This window comes from Sturnira hondurensis, unplaced genomic scaffold (assembly GCF_014824575.4).
Source record: "Sturnira hondurensis isolate 20B ecotype Veracruz unplaced genomic scaffold, ASM1482457v3 Scaffold0025370, whole genome shotgun sequence".
NCBI classification, from domain to species: Eukaryota; Metazoa; Chordata; class Mammalia; order Chiroptera; family Phyllostomidae; genus Sturnira; species Sturnira hondurensis.
This window is the reverse complement of record NW_028098001.1, coordinates 15,711,110-15,735,916: the sequence shown is the minus strand read 5'-3', so window position 1 is coordinate 15,735,916 and position 24,807 is coordinate 15,711,110. Positions and strand designations below refer to the sequence as shown.

The following is a 24,807-nucleotide window of genomic DNA, read 5'->3' as shown; positions in this document are numbered from 1 at the left end:
CCATAAACCTGGGGAAAAGGCCTCTGAGGAAGACCTGGATCCCACACCCAAGAAACCTGGGAGATGTGCCAGACTAGCTCTGGGGACAGTGTGAAAAAGACTGGCTGAGTGCAGATCCGAAAGACAGAAAAAAACATACTAATTACCTCTCATTCTGCTGCAGCCAGCAGACCAGAAGAAAACTGGTTTGGCCAGTTTGAAACCAACAAGGGGTTTTTGTTTTTTAGTTCAGTATTCGAAAATCAGTAAATGTAATGCATCACATAAACAAAAGCAAAGACAAAAACCACATGATCAAATAAATCAATGCAAAAAAAGAATTTGATAAGGTACAGCACCCATTCATGATAAAGTCACCCAGCAAAGTGAAATAGAAGGAGCATTCCTCAACAAAATAAAGGCCATATATGAGAGACCTACAGCCAACATCATACTCAGTAGGCAAAAACTAAAAGCTTTTCCACTAAGATCAGGAACAAGACAAGGTTGTCCACTTTCACCACTTCTATTCAAATACTATTAGAAGTTTTAGTGGCACCAATCAGAGAAGAAAAGGAAATAAAAGACATCCAAATCTAAAAGCAGGAAAAAAACTGTCATTATTTACAGATGACATGATACTGTACATAGAAAATATCTTATAAACTCCACCAAAAAACTGCTTGACTCAATAAATGAATTTGGCAAAACAGGGTCATACAAAGTCAATATTCAGAAATCTAAGGCATTTTTGTATACTAAGAGTAAAGCAGCAGAAGCACAAATCAAGAAAAAAAGTCCCAGTTGATATAGCAACAAGAAAAATAAAATACCTGTATGAACTGTATGAAACTGTATGAAATACCTGTATGAAAAATACCTGTATAAAATACCTGTATGAAATACCTGTATAAAGACCTGTATGAACAAAATTACACAACACTGAAGAAAGAAATCAAGGAAGACAGAAACAAATGGAAACATATACTGTGTTCATGGATTGGAAGAATTAACATCATCAAAATGTCCATACTACCCAAAGCAATTTACAGATTCAATGCAATTCCTATTGAAGTACCAATGACATATTTCACAGACATAGAACAAACACTTCAAAAATTATATGGAACCATAAATGACACCAAATAGCTGTTGCAATTTTGAGAAAGAAGAGTAAAATAGGAGGGATTACACTACCTGATACCAAATGGTATTACAAGGCCACTGTAATCAAAACAGTCTGGTACTGGCATAAAAACAAGCACATGGACCAATGGAACAGAACAGAGAGCCCAGAAATAAACCCATCTCTACAATTAATTAATATTTAACAAAGGGGGAGCAACATAAAATGGAGTAAAAATAGCCCCTTCAACAAATGGTTTTGGGAGAACTGGACAGCTACGTGCAAAAAATATAACTCAGTCACCCAATTACACCATACACAAAAATAAATTCAAGGTGGACAAAAGATTTAAATATAAGCCATAACACCATTCAAGTCCTGGAGGAAAACATAGGCAGGAAAATCTTAAATATTTAATGCAGCAATGTTTCTACTGATATGTCCCCTAGAGCAAGGGACACAAAGAAAAGAATAGACACATGGGATCTCATCAAAAGAAAAAGCTTCTGAAAAGCTAAAGAAAACAGTATTAAAATAAAAAGAGAACCAACTATATATAAAAACATATTTGCCAATGATATCTCAGAGAAGGGTTTCATCTCCAAAATGTACAAAGAACTTACACAACTCCACTCTAAGAAGACAAGCAACTCAATTAAAAACTGGGCAAAGGACTTGAACAAACACTTCTCCAAGGACATACAGAGGATCTGGAGACACATGAAGAGATGCTCAATATCACTAACTCTCAGAGAGATGCAAATTAAAAACACAGTGAGATACCACTTTACAGTCCTCAGGATGGCCATCATAAACAAAGTAACAAACAACGAGTGTTGGAGAGGTTGTGGAGAAAAGAGGACCTTTATCCATTGTTGGTGGGATTGCGGACTGGTACAACCACTATGAAAAACAGTAAGGAATTTTCTAAGAAAACTAAAAATGGATCTGCCTTTTGACCCAGCAATTCCACTGCTAGGATTATGTTCTAAGAACCCCAAAACCTCAATCCAAATGAACCTATGCACCCCAATGTTCATAGCAGCACAATTTAGAATAGCCAAGAGTTGGAAGCAACTTAGGTGTCCACCAGTAAATAAATGGATCCAAAAATCATGGTACATTACACAGTGGAATTCTATGCAGCAGAAAGAAAGAAGAAGCTCCTACCTTTTGCAACATCATGGATGGAACTGGAAAGCATTATGCTGAGTGAAATAAGCAAGATGGTGAAAGACAAATGCCATATAATCTCACTTTTAACAGGAATCTAAACAACAAAACAAACAAGCAAGCAAAATATAACCAAAAACACTGAAATAGAGAACAGGCTGACAGGCTGAAGTGACCAGAGGGGAGAGGGGAGGGAATTTCAGGGGAAAGGTGGAAGAGTTTGCAAGAAGAAGTATAAAGGTCACATGGACAAAATCTAAGGTGGGTGGAAATGGGAGGGAAGTGGGGAGAACTGATGGGGTGGGCTGAAATGGCAGTAAAAGACAGAAAACTGTACTTGAACAATTAAAAATTTTTATAAAGACAAAAACATTGTCAATACACAACTTAACCCTACATCTACAAACTGGAGGAACAAGGAACAAAGCCCAGACTGACTAGAAGGAAGGAAATAACCAATATCAGAGGAGTATTACACTGCATAGAGACTAAAAGAACAGTTCAAAGGATCAATAAATCCAAGAGATAGTTCTTTAAAAAGATAAACAAAATTGACAAGTCTTTAATCAGACTCATCAAGAGAAGAAGAGAGGTGACCCAAGTAAATAAAGTCAGATATGACAGAGGAGAGATTACAATTGATACCAAGAAATACAAAGGGTTGTAGGAAATTACTATGAATAACTATATGCCAAGAAATTTGAAAACCTAGGTGCAATGGACTAATTGCTGGCAAAATATAACCTTCAGAAACTGAATGTAAAAGCAGACAGCATTAACAGACTGATAATAGCTGGTGAAATCGAACCAGGAATCAAATTCTCCCTGCAGACAAAAATCACCAGACCAGATGGTTTCACAGGAAAAGTTTACAAAATGTTTAAGGAAGGGCTAACCTTTAAACTTCTCAGACTATTCCACAAAATCCAACTTAAAGGAAAACTCCCAAACTATTTTTATGAAACCAGCATCTTCCTAAACCCAAAACAAGATAAAGGCACAACAAAGAGAGGAAACTAGAGGCCAATACCACTGACAAACATAGATGATAAAATCCTCAACAAAATATTGGCAGACTGCATCCAGGAATACATGAAAAATATCATACAGCATCACCAAGTGGGATTCATCTTAGGGATGCAAAGATAGTACCATATTTACAAATCAATAAATGTAATGCACCATATAAACAAAAGGAAAAACAAAAATCATGTGATCATATCAATAGATGCAGAAAATAATTTGAGAGGGTATGTTACTCATTTATGATAAAAATACTCAACAAAGCTGGAGTACAGGAACCATACCTCAACATAGTAAAAACCATATACAAGAAACCTACATACAACATCATAATCTATGGACAAAAACTAAAAGCATTCCTGCTAAGATCAGGAACAAGATAAGTATGTCTGCTTTCACCACTCCTATTCAACATAGTATTGGAAGTCTTAGCCACAGCATTCAGACAAGAAACAAAAAATAAAAATCATCCAAATTGAAAAGGAGGAGGTAAAACTGCCCTGTTTTCAGATGACATGATAGCGTACAGAGAAAATCCCACAGACTCTACCAAAAAAACTACTCAACCTAAAAAGTCAATTTGACAAAACAGCTGGATAAAAAGTCAATATTCAGAAACCAAACACATTTTTGGGCACTATTGGAAACTGCCCTGCCTGGTTTCAGAAGCTGTAACCCACCATAGCTAAGGTTGAATAAAAGACCTTAGGACCATAAGCCACTAAGGAGACAAAGCTTATTCTTTCAGCAGTGACACAGCCTCTGCCCCCTTTACTTCACCCTGCTTGGCCCCAGGCAGATGGCTAGTTAGCCAATGATGAGTAAGATTCCTCCAGGGAGGGATGACCTAAGACAGCTATGGTCATGAAGGACCCATCAGGGAAAGACTTGGGGGACTCTACAAAAGTAGTGATGGGTCCTCACCACTGGGCTTTGTCATAGCCTGAGTCCTCATTCTATCTGTAAGAAGACTTCTAATCTCTTAGCTGCTCACACCCTCCATTTAACTTAAGTCTGAAACAATGCCAGAGGTGGGTGTGGCCCTGTGCTAGAAAGGGCAGGTTTCTGAGGGCAATCAGGCCTAAGAAAGAATGTATAAAATCCTGTGAAACCTGCTCTGCTAGAATACTCTCAATTTAAATAATAAGGGTCCAAGTATAAAATGAGTTTGTTCCCCCAAAGTAGAGTGGGTCTTCTTTTTTATGGCCCTTTGGCTATCTGACCTTGGCTCAGAATAAGCCCACAAAGCTCTTTAAATGTTATCTATTGTTTGATCCCTACTGCCTGACAATGATTGATGAGCTTTGTGTATATGCCCTGTATTCCTATCCAAATTAAACCCAATAAAAGCTCATTAAGGAATAGACTCAAAGCCCCTCATTTTTGAGAGATTGGCCATTTTTCTCCCCCAAGCAGATCATATCTTGGTAGAATTATTCTCATTCACAATGGGTGGAGGGGTTTTGTTGAACAAAGCTGAAATGAAACACCAAAAATGAAACATGAGAAACAGAAATAAGGAAAAATATCCCATTTGCTATAGCAATAAGAAAAACCAAGTATGTAGGAATAAGCCTAACCAAGAAGGTAAACAATCTGTACTCAGAAAAATACACAACACTGAAGAAAAGAATTAAGGAAGACACAAACAAGTGAAACCATGTACCATGTTCATGGAAAGGAAGAATTAACATCATCAAAATGTTCATACTACCAAGAGCAATTTATAGATTTAATGCAATCTCTATTAAAATACTAATGAAGGCCCTGGCTGGTGTAGCTCAGTTGATCGCCTGCAAACCAGATGATCGCGGTTCAATTCCCAGTCAGGGCACATTCCTGGGTTTCAGGCCAGTTTCCGGCAGGGGCCAGTTCCCAGCAGGGGATGCACAAGAAGTAACCATACATTGATGTTTCTCTTCCTCTCTCTTTCCTTTCCCCTCTAAAGATAAATAAATAAAATATTTTAAAAAAATAAAATAAAATACCAATGAAATTTCACATATAGAAAAAATATTTCAAAAATTTATATGGAACAAAAAATGACCCCCAAATAGTCTCAGCAATTAGGAGAAAGAAGAACAAAGTAGAAGGGATCACATTACCTGATATCAAACAATATCACAAGGCCATTCTAATCAATATAGTCTGGTACGGTATTGTTTAGAAGTACAAACATACAGGTCAAAGGATCAGAATAGAGAACCCAGAAATAAACCCAAGACTCTATGATCAATTTATATTTAACAAAGATGGCAAAAGCATAAAATGGAGTAAAAATGGCCTCTTCAAGAAATGGTGCTGGGAGACCTAGACATTTATATGCGAAAAAATAAATAAATAAACTCAATCACCAACTTACACCATACACAAAAATAAATTCAAAGTGGATAAAATACATAAATATAATTCATGACACCATAAAAGTCCTAGAGGAAAACATAGGCAAGAAAATTTTGAATATTCCATGCAGGAATATTTCCACTAATATATCCCCTAGAGTAAGAGACATAAAGGAAAAAATAAACATTTGGGACCTCATCAATATAAAAAGCAGTGAAGAAAAGACCAGTAAAATGAGAAGGGAACCAGCCATATGGGAAAATATATTTGCCAATGATATCTCAAACAAGGGCTTGATCTCCAAAATAAATAATCCCATGACGCCAGTCCAGGAAGACAAACAAAGCAACTAAAAATGGGCAAAAGACCTGACTAGACACTTCTCCAAGGAGGACATACAGAGGGCCCAGAGACATATGAAAGGATGCTCAGCATCACTAGCCATTGGAGAAATGCACATTAAAACAACAATGTGGTACAATTTTACTCTGATCAGAATGGCCATCATAAACAAATCAACAAGCAACAAGTGTTGGAGAGGATTTGGAGAAAAGGGAATTCTAGTACACTGTTGGTGAGAATGCAGACTGGTGCAGCCACTGTGGAAAACAATATGAAATTTCCTCAGAAAACTGGAAAATTAAAACTGCCTTTTGACCCAAAAATACTATTGCTGGGATTATACCTTAAGAATCCTGAATCACCAATCCAGAGGAACCTATGCACTCCAATGTTCATAGCAGCACAATTTACAATACTTAAGAATTGGAAGCAACCTATGTTCACACCAATAAATGAGTGGGTAAAAAATACATAGTACATTTACCCAATGGGATACTACACATCAAAAAGAAAAAATGAGCTCCTATCCTTGGCAACAGCATGGATGGAACCTGAAAGCATTATTCTGTGTGAAATAAGCCATGTGGTGAAAGAGAAATACCATGTGATCTCACCTATAAATGGAAACTAATCAACAAAATAAACAAGCAAGCAAAATATAACCAGAGACATTGAAATGAAGAATAAACTGAAAGTAACCAGAGTGGAGGTGGGAGGCGATAATAGTTTTAAAGGGGTTGGGTTGTTAAAGAACATGTATAAAGGACACATGGACAAAGCCAAACCGAGGTAGGATCAAGGGTGGAAAGTGGGGATGTCTGAAGTGAGGGGGAGTAGTGGGTGGGAAATGGAGACAACTGTACTTGAACAATAAAAATAGAGAAAAAAAGAAATAAAATTAAAAAGGAATAAAACGGACTTCCTCCAAGATGGAGGCATAGGTGGAAACACTGTGCCTTCTCCCACAGCCAAGTTTAAATACAAAAAATGTTTTGGAGAACTAGGACACACCCAAAGACCAGAAAATGGAATTATACGGAAGTCCAACAGCTACTAACCGTTCAACGGGGACGGTAAGAGAGGCAGAGCCAGCAGCGGAGCAGGGTCAGGCAGGACAGATCCCCCAACCTAGGGTCTCAGGCAGCCCTGAACCAGTCAGGTGCAGTGCAGACTGACCAAGGTCACACATTCGCACACAGTGAGATGGACCATGCAGGCCCCAGGGGGCAAACCCAGTGGTGGAGGGCTGACGGCGGTGGCACACTCGTGTGCAGTGGAATGAAACGCGTGGGCCTGGTGATGGTGCTGGCTGTGGTGCCAGTGGGGGTTGTGGCAGCAGGCAGCAGAGGGAAGCCATTGTCCCTCTTTGACCCCACCCCCACGTACAATGTCACAACCCAGTGACTGAGTTGCCCTGCTCTGGTGAACACCTAGGGCTCTGATCCTGCTACTTAACAGGCATGAACAGCCCAAAACATGGCACAAGAAGAACTCAAAGTCCCAGAGCCAATAACTCTAAGCAACCAACAGATTGCCAGCCTCTCAGAAGCCCAATTTAAGACACTATTTATCAGGATGCTCACAGAACTGGTTTATTATAGTCACAAATTAGAGGAATATATGAAGGCTAAACTCACTGAAATGAAGGGAGATGTCCAGGAAACCAATAGCGATGGAAAGGAAACTGGGACTCAAATCAATGGAATGGACCAGAAGGAAGAACAAAACATCTGACCAAAAAGGAATGAAGAAGTGAGAATTCAAAAAAAATGAGGAGAGGCTTAGGAACCTCCAGGACATTTTTAAACGTTCCAACATCCGGATTATAGGGGTACCAGAAGGGGGAAAGAAACAGCCATGAGTGGAACACTTATTTGAACAAATAATAAAGGAGAACTTTCCCAGTCTGGCAAAGCAAATAGACTTCCAGGAAATCCAGGAAGCTCAGAGAGTCCCAAAGAAGTTGGACCCAAGAAGGAACACACCAAGGCACATCATAATTACATTAGCCAAGATTAAAATGAAAGAGAGAATCCTAGAAGCAGCAAGAGATAAGGGGACAGTCACCTACAAAGGAGTACCCATCAGACTGTCAGCGTATTTCTCAAAAGAGACCTTCCAGGCAAGAAGGGGCTGGAAAGAAGTATTCCAAGTCATGAATGGCAAGGACTATATCCAAATTACTCTATCCAGCAAAGCCACTATTTAGAATGGAAGAAAGGATAAAGTGTTTCCCAGATAAGGTCAAGTTAAAGGAGTTCATCATCACCAAGCCCTTATTATATGAAATGTTAAAGGAAATTATCTAAGAAAAAGAGATCATAACTATGGATAGGAAAATAACAACAAACAAAACTATCAACCACTGAATGTAAAAAAAAACCCCACAAAACTAAAATAAACTAAGCAAACAACTAGAACAGGAACAGAATCACAGAAACGGAGATCACATGGAGGGTTATCAGTGAGGAGTGGGAATAGGTACAGGGAATATTAAGGGTAAATGTTAGGTACAAAATAGTTGGGGGGAGGTTCAGAATAGTAATGGGAATGGAGAGGCCAAAGAACTTACATGTACAATGCATGGACATGAACTAACGGGTGGGGATGCTGGTAGGAAGGGAGTGCAGGGAGGAGAGGAATATAGGGGTGAAAAAATGGAACAACTGTAATACCATAATCAATAAAATATGTGTAAATTTGAAAAAAAGAAGTACAAAGTGGTACTTACAAAATAGTCATGTGAGTGTGTATTACAGCCTAAGGAATGTAGTCAATTATATTCTAGTAACTAAGTATGGTGCAAGGTGGGTTCTTGAAATATCATGGGAATTATATTGTGATTATATAATTGTCTAACCGCTATGCTCTACACCTAAATATAAAATAATATAAAACAATATATTCTTCTTTCTCCTAATATAAAATAATATTGAATGTCAACTGTATTTGAATAATAATATTTAAAAAATCAAAGATGCTTGTGGTGATGGCTTAAAAAATAAAATATTTTGGTTATCAATTTTCAGTCTTTATTGTTTTCTTGTACAAGTATTAAGGCCTAAAACTTCCTTACCAAATTTAGCTGTAACCCAAGTATTCTTTTTTTTTAACTTTTAATTGTTGTTCAAGTACAGTTTTCTGTCTTTTACTCCCATTCCAGCCCACCCCCTCAGTTCTCCCCACCTCCCTCTCATTTCCACTCCCCCCATAGTTTTTGTCCATGTGTCTTTTATACTTGATTCTGTAAACCCTTCCCCCTTTCCCCTGAAAATCGCTCCCCTCTCCCTTCTGGTCCCTGTCAGCCTGTTCTCTTTTTCAGTGTCTTTGGTTATATTTTGCTTGCTTGTTGGTTTTGTTGTTTAGCTTCCTGTTAATTTTAATTAATATTATAATATCAAATGATTTGTACAGCAATCTACACAATATTTGGAGAAAAGATAGTTTTAACATATTATGATTATTTAAGAAAGACAACAACAGAAAAATGTTGACTGACCAAAATATGGATATTTGGCAGTATTGGGAGAGACGACTGTGGACGAACCACCATGCTGATTGGAAGAATGTTACAGGGCATATTCACCTTGTTGATGGAACTGAGCAGAGTTAAGACATCATCTTTCTTCATGGTGACTTCTCGGGAACTGCGGGCCTGGAAGTCATATAAAGCCATAACTCTCTCTTCTTGAGCTACTCCCTTCACTGGTATAGCCTGTTGTTGCTAAACAAAAATAGGAAGGAGACCATGTAAGTTACCCATTGGAAACATCTCTCTATAGAACCTAACAGTGGGGGACTATCTCTGGTCCTGACAGGGAAAGGAACCTCTGGTTAGAGCTTCTTAAGTGGCTGACAGTAACAGAGAGAGACCACAACCTGTCATTTTCAGAGATGCTGCTCTAACTTAACACTTCTCAGGGGACAAGAAGACTGGGCAATAAGAATACAGAGTGAGCAAGTGAGTGTGTGCTTTGCTGGAAATACATTAAATGTTCTAAGCCACCAGCTCTTAAAACAGGCATTAAATGTTTATACACATCAATGTTTCAGAAAGTTAAAGGCCCATTATCTACCTCTCATCACCTTCTACATTTCCTGGGTCTTCGCTAGTAATCCTTCTAACCTCTTGACCTTTAATATTATATAGCAACAAACAGCAGACTTTCCTTTTAGACATGGATGGTATACAGCCTTTCTTGGTAAACAAGAAAGGCCACAGAATTTTAAAAACTGATAACATGAACTGAGATAAAATATGTCTTGTATCTCCCTTTAGCAAGCAATCTACTCTTCAAGGTAGTTCCTGAATTTTATTTTTGGCAAATGTCATATCTCTGAGAGAATGAACAAAATAAGCATTCTGTAAGTAATGACCACACATTCAGATTAGTGATACAGATGTACCTCCCCTTACAGAATCCTCTGATTTTATATCATTCAAGTATGGTGTTTTCTCATAACAAGTAGTGCTTAAATGTATCTGTTCTTGTTTAGGTACCCACTGCGCACATCTTGGCAAAGAAGCTCCATCAATGTATATTGACTTGACATAGTGAGTTTATGTCTTTTGTCTACTCCCAGTGTGTAAATTTCAAGCTTCTCAGTGGAAAGAATCATTTCAGTATAAGAAGTGTTTTGCTCTTTTCCTTCTACACATAAAAGACAGTGATACAATTTAGTGATACCAGATTCCTCACTCTTCAGGACATTTCTTTTCACCTTGCACCCTAACCATTCTCACATTCTCAACCATTTGCATTTCCTATACCTCAAATATACTTCATTATTTTGTGCTTTGGTTTATTTTATTTCTTATTTTATTGACCAAAAAATCTTTGTTTCTGCACAGTAAACCACCTTTAAAAAATAATTCAGATAAAGTGACATTAAAATTTTCTAATATTTTAGTGATCATTTCAGAAAAATTAAATATTTTGACACCGCTTTTCATGTCCATGTATCTACTATATGCACTTATTTGTTTAAATTTGTGACACTCTACAGACTGATTTTCATGCAAATCATGATTATTTTTATTTATGCTTGCAGATGGTAAATATTTGACAAATGTTTGTATATAAAAAACTAAGAAAGAAAGGAAGGGAATCAAAAAGGAATATACAAGGGAGAGATGCAAATTAAAGAAATAATAAAAAAAAGAATAGTGCAAATGTAAAAGGAAGAAAAGAACAAAGCAAAAATACCACTTATCTAAAAAGTATTGTTTACTAAATCTCTTTAGATGCCATGAAGATGCTACAATTTCTGCATGTAAAGATCATAGAACTTGCTATTTTCTTCACAATTGTGTCCTGGTTTACAGAAAATAAAAATAAGTAATAAAAACTTATTTTTATTAGTTGTGGGGATTGTGATTCTTGTTATTTTTAAGTTTTTCTTACCTGGCAGGTTTCTGCCAGATCTCGTAGAGCTTGCATGCAGTGTCCAAATGCATTAAGATCCACTAGGAAGGCTTCATGCTTCTTTACAAGCACCTGGATTTGTTAATAGAAAGATCATCAGAAACAATCCAGAAAGATCAGTAAGCACCCTGGGGTATCATCCAAGTACTACTTTGGATTATTCTAGTTATCCTAATTCCTGGTAAGAGATATATTTTTATTTAATATAAATATTTTAATCCTATATTTATCAATATCAAAAAACAGAAGTTAAAAATAAATAACTCTTACATTTTGCAATAGAGTGATTGGGCCTGGAGAATATTATGCTAGGTGAATTAAGTAAGTAAGCGAAGGAAAAATATTACATGATCTCACTCATATGTGGAATCAAATAAACAAAATAAACTAATGAACAAAATAGAAACAGAAGTTTAGATACATAAAACAGACTGACAGATGCCAGAAAGGAGGTGGGAGAATGAGATGAAAGGTGGTAAAAGAATTATCCAAAGAATAATTATTCACAACCCATAGACAAGGAAAATCATGTGGGGATCAACTTGGTGAGAAGAGAGGGTAGAGCTGGGAAGAGGTGGGGAAAGGGAGAAAAAGTGGGAACAACCTAGCAGTTTAAACAATTAAAAAATAGTGACCATGAACACAAAGCATTAAAGTTCTGAAATAAAGAATAATGAAAATAGAAAAATGTATAATAAATGGCTTAACATGTATTAGTTGATTAGATAGCAGTGAAAATCTTAAGGGCTTAGATTTAAAGGCACTAGAAACTTGCAATATGAAAAAAATCTGGGTCTTCTGAGAGAATGTGTGTCAGTTTTGATTTAATGTTTTATATTCATTATACAATAGTAAATTATATTCTCTGCATTTAAGGACCAAAGATATCCTGAACTTGTTTTTGTTCTTCTATTAATAAGAGGTTTAGATTGATAGCCAAGTATTGAATTATAGTTATTGTATTCCATTCATTTTTAATTAGTTTAATTGTTGTTCAAGGGCAGTTTTCTGTCTTTTACTCAGTATTCCCCACCTCTCTCCCATTTCCATCCCCCACCCCCGGTAGTTTTTGTCCCTGTGTCCCCCACACTTGTTCCTGTAAACTCTTCCCCCTTTCCCTGAAATTTCCTCCCATATCCCTTCTGGCCACTGTCAGCCTGTTCTCTATTTCAGTGTCTTTGGTTATACTTTGCTTGCTTGTTTGTTTTGCTGTTTAGGTTCCTGTTAAAGGTGAGATCATATGGTATTTGTCTTTCACTGCCTGGCTTATTTCCCTCAGCATAATGCTTTCTAGTTTCATCCATGCTGTTGCAAAGGGTAGGAGCTCCTTCCTTCTTTCCACTGCATAGAATTTCATTCTGTATATGTCCCATAGTTTTTGGATCCATTCAGTTACTGATGGACACCTAGGTTGCTTCCAACTCTTGGCTATTCTAAATTGTGCTGCTATGAACATTTGTGTGCATAGGTTCTTTCGGATTGGTGTTTCGGGGTTCTTAGTATATAATCCAAGCAGTGGGAATGCTGGGTCAAAAGGAAGATCAATTTTTTGTTTTCTTAGAAAATTCCATGCTGTTTTCCATAATGGTTGTACCAGTCTGCAATCCCACCAACAGTGGACCAGAGTCCCCTTTTCCCCACAACCTCTCCAACACTTGTTGTTTGTTTCTTTGTTCATGGTAGCCATTCTGACTGGTGTTAAGTGGTATCTCATTGTGGTTTTGATTTGCATCTCTCTGATAGCTAGTGATATTGAGCATGTTTTCATGTGTCTCTGGATCCTCTGTATGTCCTCCTTGCAGAAGTGTCTGTTCAAGTCCTTTCCCCATTTTTTAATTGGGTTAGTTGTCTTTTTAGAGTGAAGTCGTCTGGGTTCTTTGTATATTTTGGAGATTAAACCTTTGTCTGAGGTATCATTGGCAAATATGTTTTCCCATACAGTTGGTTCTCTTTACATTTAATACTGTTTTCTTTAGCTGTGTAGAAGCTTTTTATTTCGATTAGATCCCATGTGTTTATTCTTCCCTCTATGTCCCTTCCTCTAGGAGCCATATCAGTAAAAATGTTGCTGCATGAAATATCTGAGATGGCCCTGCTTATGTTCTCTTCTAGGACTTTAATGGTATCATGGCTTATATTTAAATCTTTTATCCACTTTCAATTTATTTTGTGTATGGTGTAAGTTGGTGCTTGAGTTTTATTTTTTGCATATATATTCTGCCCATTTTAATAACAAAGTTCTGGAGATGAATGATGGTGCTGGTAGCACAGCAGTGTAAATGTGCCTAATACTACTGAACTCTGAACTTACAAATATTTAAAATGGGAAAGGTCCAAGATAGCAGAGGAGGGAGTGAAAGTCCTACTAACCTCCTCCCAGGACCAATCTGGAATTATAACTAAATTGTGGGGAAATCCAGGATGAGCAATTGAACAATAGCAGGAGAGGTGGCTTATACCCATGAACAGACAGAAGAAATAGCTTAACCACAACATGACTGGTACAGAGTGCAGAAGAGAGAGCTGAATGGGCTCCCATGGGCATCGGCTTAAGTGCTGGAAGAATATTTCAGTGGCTTGGGGGATACCCCTGAGAAAGGTGGGTTCTAAACCCCAAGCTGGCCTCTCCAGCCTATAGCACCAGAGCCTGACGACTACCCAGATAACATCCAATAGTGAAAAGCAGCAGGGTTTCTCTCTGCCAGGAACAAACAGCTGGATGTGCAGAGAGCCTTTTAGAGGGCCAAAGCATAAATTTTAATTTGCAGCCACTTACCCTGGGCTGTGGCAAAGGGAGAGCAGAGAGTAATAGACACTTGAGGGGAGATTTAGAGGGAAGAGAACTGAGAGAACATTTGCCAAGATCCTGGTGCTTAGTCATCCCCCATTCTTCAGGAGCCCTCTTGCTCAGGGAGACCACCTCCCTTCTAGTGGCATCTGCCTGAGGGGAAGCAATAGCTTCAGCCACAGAAATTACTCTGCCTCACCCTATGCTGCTTAAGCCTGACTGCTGATTACAGAGTGACTAGATTGACAACTGAAGAAGTCAGCCATAGATTGTGAATTCCTGATAGTTTTGAACAGGCTGCCTAAGATCAAACTGGGACACCACCTGACATCACTAGAAGCAGATTCAGAAAGAAAAAAAAAAAAAACAATAGTAAATACTAGATGGCACAGAGAAGAAATCCACCATGGTGTACTTCTTTGATTTGTGATATTTTCTCTCTTATACAGTTTTTTAAACATCCACTTCTTATCCTTCAAGTTTGTGCCTATTAAGTCACTAGATTTTATTTATGGTTTATATCAAATCTCATATTTTGTTTCTCCTTTATTTTATACCATTACACCTTCTTCTTTTGTTTTATTTTCTTTTTTTAAGATTTTTTAATTTATTTATCCTTAGAGGGGAAGGGAAGGAGAAAGGGAGAGAAACATCAATGTATGGTTACCTCTTGTGTGTCTCCTGCTGGTAACTGGCCTGCAACCCAGGCATGTGCCCTGACTGAGAATCAAATCGCAATCTTTTGGTTCACAGGCCTGCATTCAATCCACTGAGCTATGCCAGCCAGGGCTTCTTTTGTTTTCTTTTTGTTGTTTTAAATTTCATATTCTTTCTAGCTACAAGTTGTTTCCAATCAGCACCCTTAGTACTTCTCCCTGTTGCAGCCTCTCAGAACTGGTTTTCTTGTCATTGCTCATCTCAAATTACTTTTTCTGGTCTTAAAATACTTGGGCTCTCTCTCCATCTTTATCAATATTTGCTTGTTTGTGTGTGTGTGTGTGTGTGTGTGTGTGTGGATAGAGTGCTTGTTGTTATCTCATTTACTCAATTTTATCTCTAGATGTTCACTACTTTGCTATTTCAAATCACAAATTTTACAGTTCTCCTCTCCTACTCCATTCTGCCTTCCTCCTGCACTTTCTTTTTTGTCTCAAATTTTATTTTTTCCTTGTCTTAGCTTGGTTTTTATTCCTAACTCAGTATTCTTTCTTCCACTCTTCTCTAAAAATTACTTCCCTTCCTCTACAAATCTCTGAAGCTTGTCCTTCTTTGTCGTTGCCCTCTTACTCCCATCACACCTATAAAAATGTTAGAAGAGGAGGGAGAGGGATAATATGGGGGGCCATCAAGGAACATGTATGAAAGACACATGGACAAAGCCAAAAGGGTTGGATTTGAGGGTGGGAGGTGGAGATGGGTGGGGAAGAGGGGATGGTAAGGTGAAAATGAAGACAACTGTGCTTAAATAACAATATGTTTTTTAATGTTAGCTCATTTAATGTTGATAGTGGTATACTGAATCTTTTTCTCCAATTTGGTTCCTATATATTTTTATTTATTTGCTTACTTTTTTCTTTTTCTTTCTCTCTCTCACTTTATTTTTTTAAAGTTCTGCTTAAACTTAATACTATATGATTTCCTTCTCTTGCTCCATTCCACCTTCTTCATTCCCTTTTTTATTTATTTATATATTTTAATATATTTTATTGATTATACCGTTACAGTTGTTCTATTCCCCCCCTTCATTTCCCTCCACCCTCACACTCCCTCCTCCACCATTCACCCCCCCTTAGTTTATAACCACGTGTCTCAAGTTCTTTAGATTCTGTATTTCCCCCACTATTCTCGCCCTCCCCCCTATCTATTTTCTACCTACCATCTATGCTGTTTTCTGTGCCTTCTCCCCCCTTCTCCTCCTCCCACTCCCCTGTTGCTAACCCTCCATGTGTTCTTCATTTCTATGGTTCCACTCCTGATCTAGCTGTCCTCTTGGTTTGCTTTTGTTTTAGGCCTGGTTGTTAATAACTGTGTGTTTGCTGTCCTTTCACTGTTCATATTTTTCATCTTCTTTTTCTTATATAAGTCCCTTTAACATTTCATATAATAAGGGCTTGGTGATGATGAACTCCTTGAACTTGACCTTATCTGAGAAGCACTTTATCTGTCCTTCCATTCTAAATGACAGCTTTGCTGGATAAAGCAATCTTGGCTGTAGGTCTTTGGATTTCATGACTTGGAATACTTCTTTCCAGCCCCTTCTTGCCTGGAAGGTCTCTTTTGAGAAATCCGCTGACAGTCTGATGGGTACTCCTTTGTAGGTGACTGTCCCCTTATTTCTTGCTGCTTCTAGGATTCTCTCTTTCATTTTAATCTTGGCTAATGTAATTATGATGTGCCTTGGTGTGTTCCTTCTTGGGTCCAACTTCTTTGGGACTCTCTGAGCTTCCTGGATTTCCTGGAAGTCTATTTGCTTTGCCAGACTGGGGAAGTTCTCCTTCATTATTTGTTCAAATAAGTGTTCCACTCATGGCTGTTTCTTTCCCCCTTCTGGTACCCCTATAATCCGGATGTTGGAACGTTTAAAAATGTCCTGGAGGTTCCTAAGCCTCTCTTCATTTTTTTGAATTCTCACTTCTTCATTCCTTTCTGGTTGGATGTTTCGTTCTTCCTTCTGGTCCATCCCATTGATTTGAGTCCCAGTTTCCTTTCCATCGCTATTGGTTTCCTGGACATCTCCCTTCATTTCAATTAGTTTAGCCTTCATATATTCCTCTAATTTGTGACTATAATCAACCAGTTCTGTGAGCATCCTGATAAACAGTGTCTTGAATTGTGCTTCTGAGAGGCTGGCAATTTCTCGGTTGCTGAGAGTTATCAGCTCTGGGACTTTGAGTTCTTCTTGTGCCATGTTTTGGGCTGTTCATGCCTGTTAAGTAGCAGGATCAGAGCCCTAGGTGTTCACCAGAGCAGGGCAACTCAGTCACTGGGTTGTGACGTTGTACGTGGGGGTGGGGTCAAAGAGGAACTATGGCGTCCCATCTGCCACCTGCCGCCGCAGCCCCCACTGGCGCCGCAGCCACCACCGTCACTGGGCCATGCATATTGTTCCACTGCACTCGAGTGTGCCATCGCTGTCAGCCCTCCACCACTGGGTTGGCCCCCTGGGGCCTGTGCGGTCCGTCTCACTATGCGCGAATGTGTGACCACAGTCAGTCTGCCCCACACCCCAACTGGTTCCGGGCTACCTGCGCACCTAGGTCGGGGGATCTGTCCTGCCCGACCCTGCTCCGCTGCTGGCTCTGTCCCTCTTACCGTCCCCATTGAACGGTTCGTAGTTTTCGGACTTCCGTATAATTCAATTTTCTGGTCTTTGGATGTGTCTTTGTTCTCCAAACCTTTGTTGTATTTAAACTTGGCTGTGGGAGAAGGCACAGTGTCTCCACCTATGCCTCCATCTTGGCGGAAGTCCCCCTTTTTTATTTATTTTGTATTTTTTCTTCATTTTTGTGTCTGCCTCCAATTCTCTACTCTTATTACCGATCCTCTCTCTACCCTCCCAAAATCATTTTTCTTTGAGTCAGCCATCTCATATTCTTTTCTCCTTTATTAAAATAACCTTAATCTATTTACACCCTTATTAATATTGGCTCATTCACTGTTGATAGTGATTGTGGGTGGGGATTATTTTTGAGGGTGCAGAATTGTTACCTGGGTTGTGTGGTTTTGATTGAGCAGTACTTGCACGGCAGCATGTAAGATGTAGAGGGTAGAGTGACTCTCAGTCAAAGAACCAGGGGAAAGTATCAACCATAGAATGACCCAACAGCAATCAAAACTCAATTACAATCAGAAAGCCTACATAAATGGAAAAAGTTTTACCAAGAGCATCAAGCCCAAGAGATCAAGTAGACCGCACCACTGATTCTCACAGGTCTCCTACTGTGGAAGTTCATATCACAAAGACAGGAAGCCAAATCAGATCAATCTAAGAAGCAGAGTCTAGCAAAAAAAGTACCCCCTAAAATAAGAAGAAAAAGAAACAACCCTAATCAAAAGGAAAGAGGAAACCCCCAGAAAAAGTACTAAATGAAATCAAGGCAAGTAAATTATCAGACACTGAATTTAAAATAATAGTTATAGTGATACTCATGAGCTCAGTGAGAACTACAAAGACCTACAGAGAAGGTACAAGGAACTTACTGAAAAATACATTGGCATGAGAAAAAGACGTGGAAACTATAAATAGGAGCCAGGAGGAAATGAAGAATACAATTTTTGAGTTAAAACATAATAGAGGGAGTCAAAAACAGGCTACATGAAACAGAGGATCGAATCTGTGAGTTGGAAGGCAAGGGAGAAAAAAATTCTCAAACAAAGCAACAAAATGAAAAAGACTCAAAAAGAATGAAGAGAGTTTAAGGGAGCTGCAAGGCAATATAAAATGTAGTAATATCCATTTCACAGGAATAGCAGAAAGCGAATAAGAGGAGCCAGGCATAGGAAAGCTGTTTAAAAAAGTAATGATAGAAAACTTCTCTAACTTGATGAGGAAAAAAAAATCATGTGAGTCTAGGAAACACAGAGGTTCCCAATCAAAATGAACACAAAGAGGGCCACTCCAAGACCCATCACAATTAAAATGGAAAATTTTAAAGACGAAGAAGAATATTCAAGTCAGCAACAGAGAAACAGCTAATAAAATACAATGGAGCCCAAAAAATGTTATCAGCTGACTATTCAACAGAAACATACAAGCCAAAAGGGAATAGCCAAAAGGGAAATTCTCAGTAATGAAAAGCAAAGGCCCGCAAACAAGACTATTCTGCACAGCAAGCTTCACATTTAAAATGGAAGTCACAATAAAGAGCTTCTCAGGAATTCCCCCTCCCCAAAAGCTAAAAGAATGCATCTTCACCAAAAACAACATTACAAGAGATGCTAAAGGGACTGCTTTAAGAAGATGAAGAAAAGTGAGAGCAATGAAGACAGTTACAATGGGAAAAAAGGCAATGAATAAGTACCTATCAATAATAACATTAAATGTAAATAAATGAAATGCTCCAATCAAAAGACACAGGGTAGATGAATGGATAACAATGGTCCTCATATATGCTGTCTACAAGTAACTAATGTCAGAACAAAAGATCTACACAGACTGAAATCGAAGGGCTGGAAAAATACTTCAAGCAAATGGAGTGAAAAAAAAGAAGCTGGGTAACAATACTTTATCAGTCAAAACAGCATATGAAACAAAGTCCACATAAAGAGACAATGGAGGATGCTATATAATACTTAAGGGGAAAAATCCATCAAGAAGCTATAACCCTTATAAATATATATGCACCTAACATAGAAGCAGCAAAATATATTAGTAAAATTTTGGAGGCCTTCAAGAAAGATATCAATAGCAACACACTCATAGTAGGGGATTTTAACACCACATTGTTATCAATGGGTAGATCTTCCAAGCAAAGAATTGACAAAGATATTGTGGCATTGAACAAGAATCTAGATCAAATGGATTTCATTGATATATACAGAAACTTTCAAGCAAAAGAAGCAAAATATACACTCTTTTAAATTCACATGAGACAATTTCAAAGCTAGACCTCATGGTAGGTCATAAAACAAGCCTCAACAATCTCAAGTAAAATTGTAATTACATCAAGCATCTTCTCATATCAAAATGACTTGAAACTTGAAACCAACCTCAAGGAAAAATACTCAAAAATGTTCAAATCCATGGGGACTGAATAATTGGCTATTAAATAACAAATGGGTTAAAATTACATATAGGAAGAAACAAAAAATTCTGCAAACAGATGAAAATGAGCATACAACATCCCCAAATCTATGGGACACAGTGAGGACAGTCCTGAGAAAGAAGTTCATAGCAATACAGGCCTACCAAAAAAAGATAGAAACATTTCAAACAAACAACCTAACTTTACATCTACAAAAAAAAAAATGGAGAAACAACAAAAAACAACATCCAGAGAGAATAGATGAAAGAAAATATTTAAGATGGGGGCAGAATTAAATGACACAGAAACTAAAATAAAAATTCAAAGCATCAATAAATCCAGTTATTTTAAAAGATAAAAGAAATCAATAAGCCTTTAACCAGACTCATGAAAAAAAGAAAGAACGAAAGAAGACCCAAATAATAAAATCAGAAAAGAAAGAGAATAAATTAAAAATGATACCACAGGAATATAATGGATTATAAGAAATTACTCTGAACAACAAAATTCCAAAAAATTTGATGCCCTGGGCTAATTGGATAAATTTCCAGAAGCATATATCTTCCAAATCAAAGACAAGAAGAAGCATAAAGCCTGAATAGATGGATAACAATTAGTAAAATTGAAGCAATAATCAGAAAACTCCTAGCATATAAAAGCCCTGTAGATGGCTTCACAGGCATATTGTACCAAACATTTAGGTAAAGCTAACTCCTACCCCTCTCAAACTAATCCAGACACTCAAGAAGAAGGAAGATTGCCAAATTCTTTTTATGAGGCCAGTATTATCCTAATTCCAAAACCAGGAAAAAACACAACAAAGAGAGATAGCTACAGGCCAATACTGTGGATGAATATAGATGCTAAAATCCCCAACACAATATTGGCAAATTGGATTAAGCAATACATTGAAAAGGCCATACACCAAGATGAAGTGGCATTTACTTCAGGGATGTAGGGGTGGTATAATATTACAAATTAACAAACATAATACACCATAAAAAGAAAATGAAAGACAAAAATCACATGTTCATATCAATAGATGCTGAAAAAGCATTTGATAAAATACAGCACCCATTCTTTATAAAAGTACTCAGCAAAGTGGAAATAGAGGAAGAAGACTTCAACATAATAAAGGCCATATGTGAAAAACCTAGAGATAATGCCATTCTCAACAGGGAAAAAATAAAAACTTTCCCACAAAGATCAGGAACAAAAGAAGGATGTCTGCTTTCACAAATGTTATCCATCAGAATATGGATGTTCTAGCCAAAGCGATCAGACAAGAAAAAAACAACAAGCATGCAAATTGAAAAGGAGGAAATAAAAGTGTCATTGTTGGCAGTGACATGACAGTAAAGATAGAAAACCCTAGAGGTTACACTGAAAAACTTCCCAACCTAATAAGTGAATTTGACAAAATAAAAGGATGTAAAGTCAATATTCAGAAATGGAAGGCATTTTTGTACAACAATAAAATATCAGAAACAGAAACTAGAAAAAATTCTGTTTATTAGAGCAACAAGAAAAATAACCTACCATATGAAAATATGCTCAGCAACACTAGCTATTGGAGAGATGCAAATTAAAATCACAATGAGAGACCACTTCACACTGGTCAGAATGGTCATCATAAACAAATCAACAAACAACAGGGATTGGGAGGGTGTGAAAAAAAATCCTTGTGCACTATTGCAGGGAATGCAGACTGGTAAAGCCACAGTAGAAAACAGTATAGAATTGCCTTTTGACCTGGCAATTCCACTGCTGGGATTATATCCTAAGAACTGTGAAACACCAATCCAAAAGAACTTATGCACCCCAATGTTCATAACAGCTCAATTCACAATAGCCAAGTGCTGGAAGCAACCTAAGTGCCCATCAGCAGATGAATGAGTCAAAAATCTATGGTACATTTACATGAAGGAATACTACACAGCAGAAAGAAAGAAGGAGCTCTTCCTCTTTGGAACTACCTGGATGGAACTGGAGAGCATTATGCTAAGTAAGGTAAGTCAGGTGGTGAAACACAAATACCATATGATCTCACCTATAAGTGTAACCTAATCAACAAAACCAACAAGCAAGCAAAATATAACCAGAGACATTGAGATGAAAAACAAACTGACAGTAACCAGAGGGGAGGTGGGAGGAGATAATGAGGGGGAAAAGAAGGAAGGGTTTTCAAGAACATCTATAAAGGACACATGGACAAAACCAAAGGGAGGTAGGATCAGGTGGGAAGTGTGATGTCATGGGTGAGGAAGAGTGGTGGGAGAAAAGTGGAGACAACTGTACTTGAACAACAATAAAAATAGTTAATAAAAATAAAGTACCAAGGAATATACTTAACCAAGGAGGTAAAAGACATGTATTCATAAAACTGTGGAAAACAAGAAAGAAATTAAGGAACATACAAACAAAAGGAAGCATATGCCATGTTCATGGGTTGGAATATCATCATTAAAATGTCCATACTACCCAAAGCAATCTATAGATTCAACACAGTCCCTATTAAAATACCAATGACATATTTCACAGATTTAGAATAAATATTTCAAAAAAATTATATGAAACCATAAAAGACCTTGAATGACATCAGCGATTTTGAAAAAGAATAAAGTAGCAGGGATCACAATATCTGACATCAAACTATGCTATAAGGCCACTGTAGTCAAAACAGTCTGGTACTGGTATAAGAACAGACGTACAGATCAGTGGAATAGAATACACAGCCCAGAAATAAACACAAATCTCTATGGTAAATTCACACGTGACAAAGGAGCAGAAACATAAAATGGAGTAATAATAGCCTCTTCAACAAATGGTGCTGGGATATCTGGAATAGTACATTAAAAAAATGAAACTAGACCACCCACGTACACCATACACCAGAATAAACTCAAAATGTATGAAAGACTTGAGCATAAGCCACAACACCATAAAGGTCCTGGAGGAAAACATAGGTAGTAAAACTTCAGATATCCCACACAGCAATAATTTCACCAACATAACCTCTAGGGCAAGGGAAATTAGAGAATAAACAAATGGGACTACATTAAATTTAAAAGTTTCTGCACGGCTATAGAAAATATCATCAAAATGAAAAGGGAAACAAATGTGTGGGGAAAACATCTCTTCCAACAATACCTCAGACAAGGCTTTGATCTCCAAAATATACAAATAACTCATATGACTCAATGCCAGGAAGATAAACAATCCAATTAAAAATGGGTGAAGGGCCCTGGCTGGTGTAGCTCTGTGGATTGAGATTGAGCTGTGAGCCAAGGAGTTGTTGGTTCAATTCCCAGTCAGGGCACATGCCTGGGATGTGGGCCAGGTCCCCAGTGGGGGCCATGTGAGAGGCAACCACACATTGATGTTTCTCTCCCTCTCTTTATCCCTTCCTTCTCCTGTCTTTAAATAAATAAAGAAAATCTTTAAAAAAATAGATGAAGGACTTGAAGAGACACTTCTTCAAGAACAAACTGAGGGCATATACATATGAAACAATACTCAATATCACTAGTCATCAGAGAGATGCAAATTAAAACCACAGTGAGATACTTTGTCAAACTAGTCAGAATGGCCACCATTAACAAATCAACAAACAACAAGTGCTGGTGAGGATGTGGAGAAAACAGAACCCTAGTGCACTGTTGGTGGGAATGCAGATTGGTGCAGCCACTATAGAAAACAGTGTGCCTTTCCTAAAACAAAACAAACTCTAAAAAATTAACTGCCTTATGACCTGTCAATTCCACTGCTGGGATTATACCCTAAGAATCCTGAAACACCAATTCCAAAGAACCTACACACCCCAATGTTCATAGAAGCATAATTTACAAAAGACAAGTGCTGGAAAAAGCTTAAGTGCCTATCAGTAAATGAGTCGATCAAACAACTGTGGTATGTTTACACAATTGAATACTACACAGCAGAAAGAAATAAGGATCTATAACTCTCAGGACAGCATGAATTGGAGATATTATGCTATATGAAAAAGTTCAGCAGTGAAATACAAATACTATATGATCTCACCTATATGTGGAACCTAATGAAAAAAACAAACAAACAGGCAAAATAGAACCTGAGGCATGAAAACAAAAAAACATACTGGCATGGGCCAGATGGGAGTGGGGACAAGGATATGAGAGGGAAGAAGTGGAAGGGCCTAGTTAATAAACATGTATGGTTGACCAGGTACATTGACAACAAGGTGGGGATTGACTATGGGAGGGCAGGGGAGAGCAATGGGGGAAAACTGGGAAAATTCTAACAGAACAACAATAAAAATGGTTACAATGAAAAATTTTATCTCATAAATATTTTACCACAATAAAATATATATTGTCTGAAAAAAACAATTTATATGTATTTCCTTCAATTAACACAAACTCAAATGTCCACAAGCATTTTATCAACATACACCATAGCTAAAAGTAGGTGCTGCTGATCATGGTAGCTTGTGAGATTAAACATTCACATACGTTTAGATAGTCATTTTAACTACTTCTGGTGCTGAAAGTTTATGAAACACTGTATTGTCTTCCCATAAGACAATGAGCAAAACAAAGAAGTGACTATAAATGGTATGCCCTGGATATTCTGCTTGTTTCAACATGTTGTCTGAGTTTATTTCAAAAATAATTTAAGGTGATTACATGGTTGTTTGTAAAATCTCAAGGTTACTCTTGGAAGTTTAAAATGGGACCAAGACAAGCATAAATTCCTAATGTCTTTCTGAGTTTACATACTCTCTAGGGAATCTATGGATTTCTGCGGGATTAGGAAAATATAATGTATCTTTTGGGATCCCTGCCAACTGTGAGTGTATCCCAAATGAAGTCCAAACACTATCAT

General features: G+C 37.7%; 1 protein-coding gene across 2 annotated transcripts in view; it reads right to left on the bottom strand.

Moving 5' to 3' along the window:
• The window catches only part of SPTA1 (spectrin alpha, erythrocytic 1), a 199,218-nt gene that overhangs the window by 101,671 nt on the left and 72,740 nt on the right, over positions 1-24,807 (bottom strand). For both annotated transcript variants that reach the window (XM_037039373.1, XM_037039374.1), the window contains exons 20-21: positions 11,392-11,484; positions 9,573-9,710 (exon numbers count right to left, since the gene is read on the bottom strand). In XM_037039373.1, the coding sequence (XP_036895268.1) occupies positions 9,573-9,710; positions 11,392-11,484 (231 nt within the window). The remainder of the gene's footprint in view (positions 1-9,572; positions 9,711-11,391; positions 11,485-24,807) is intronic.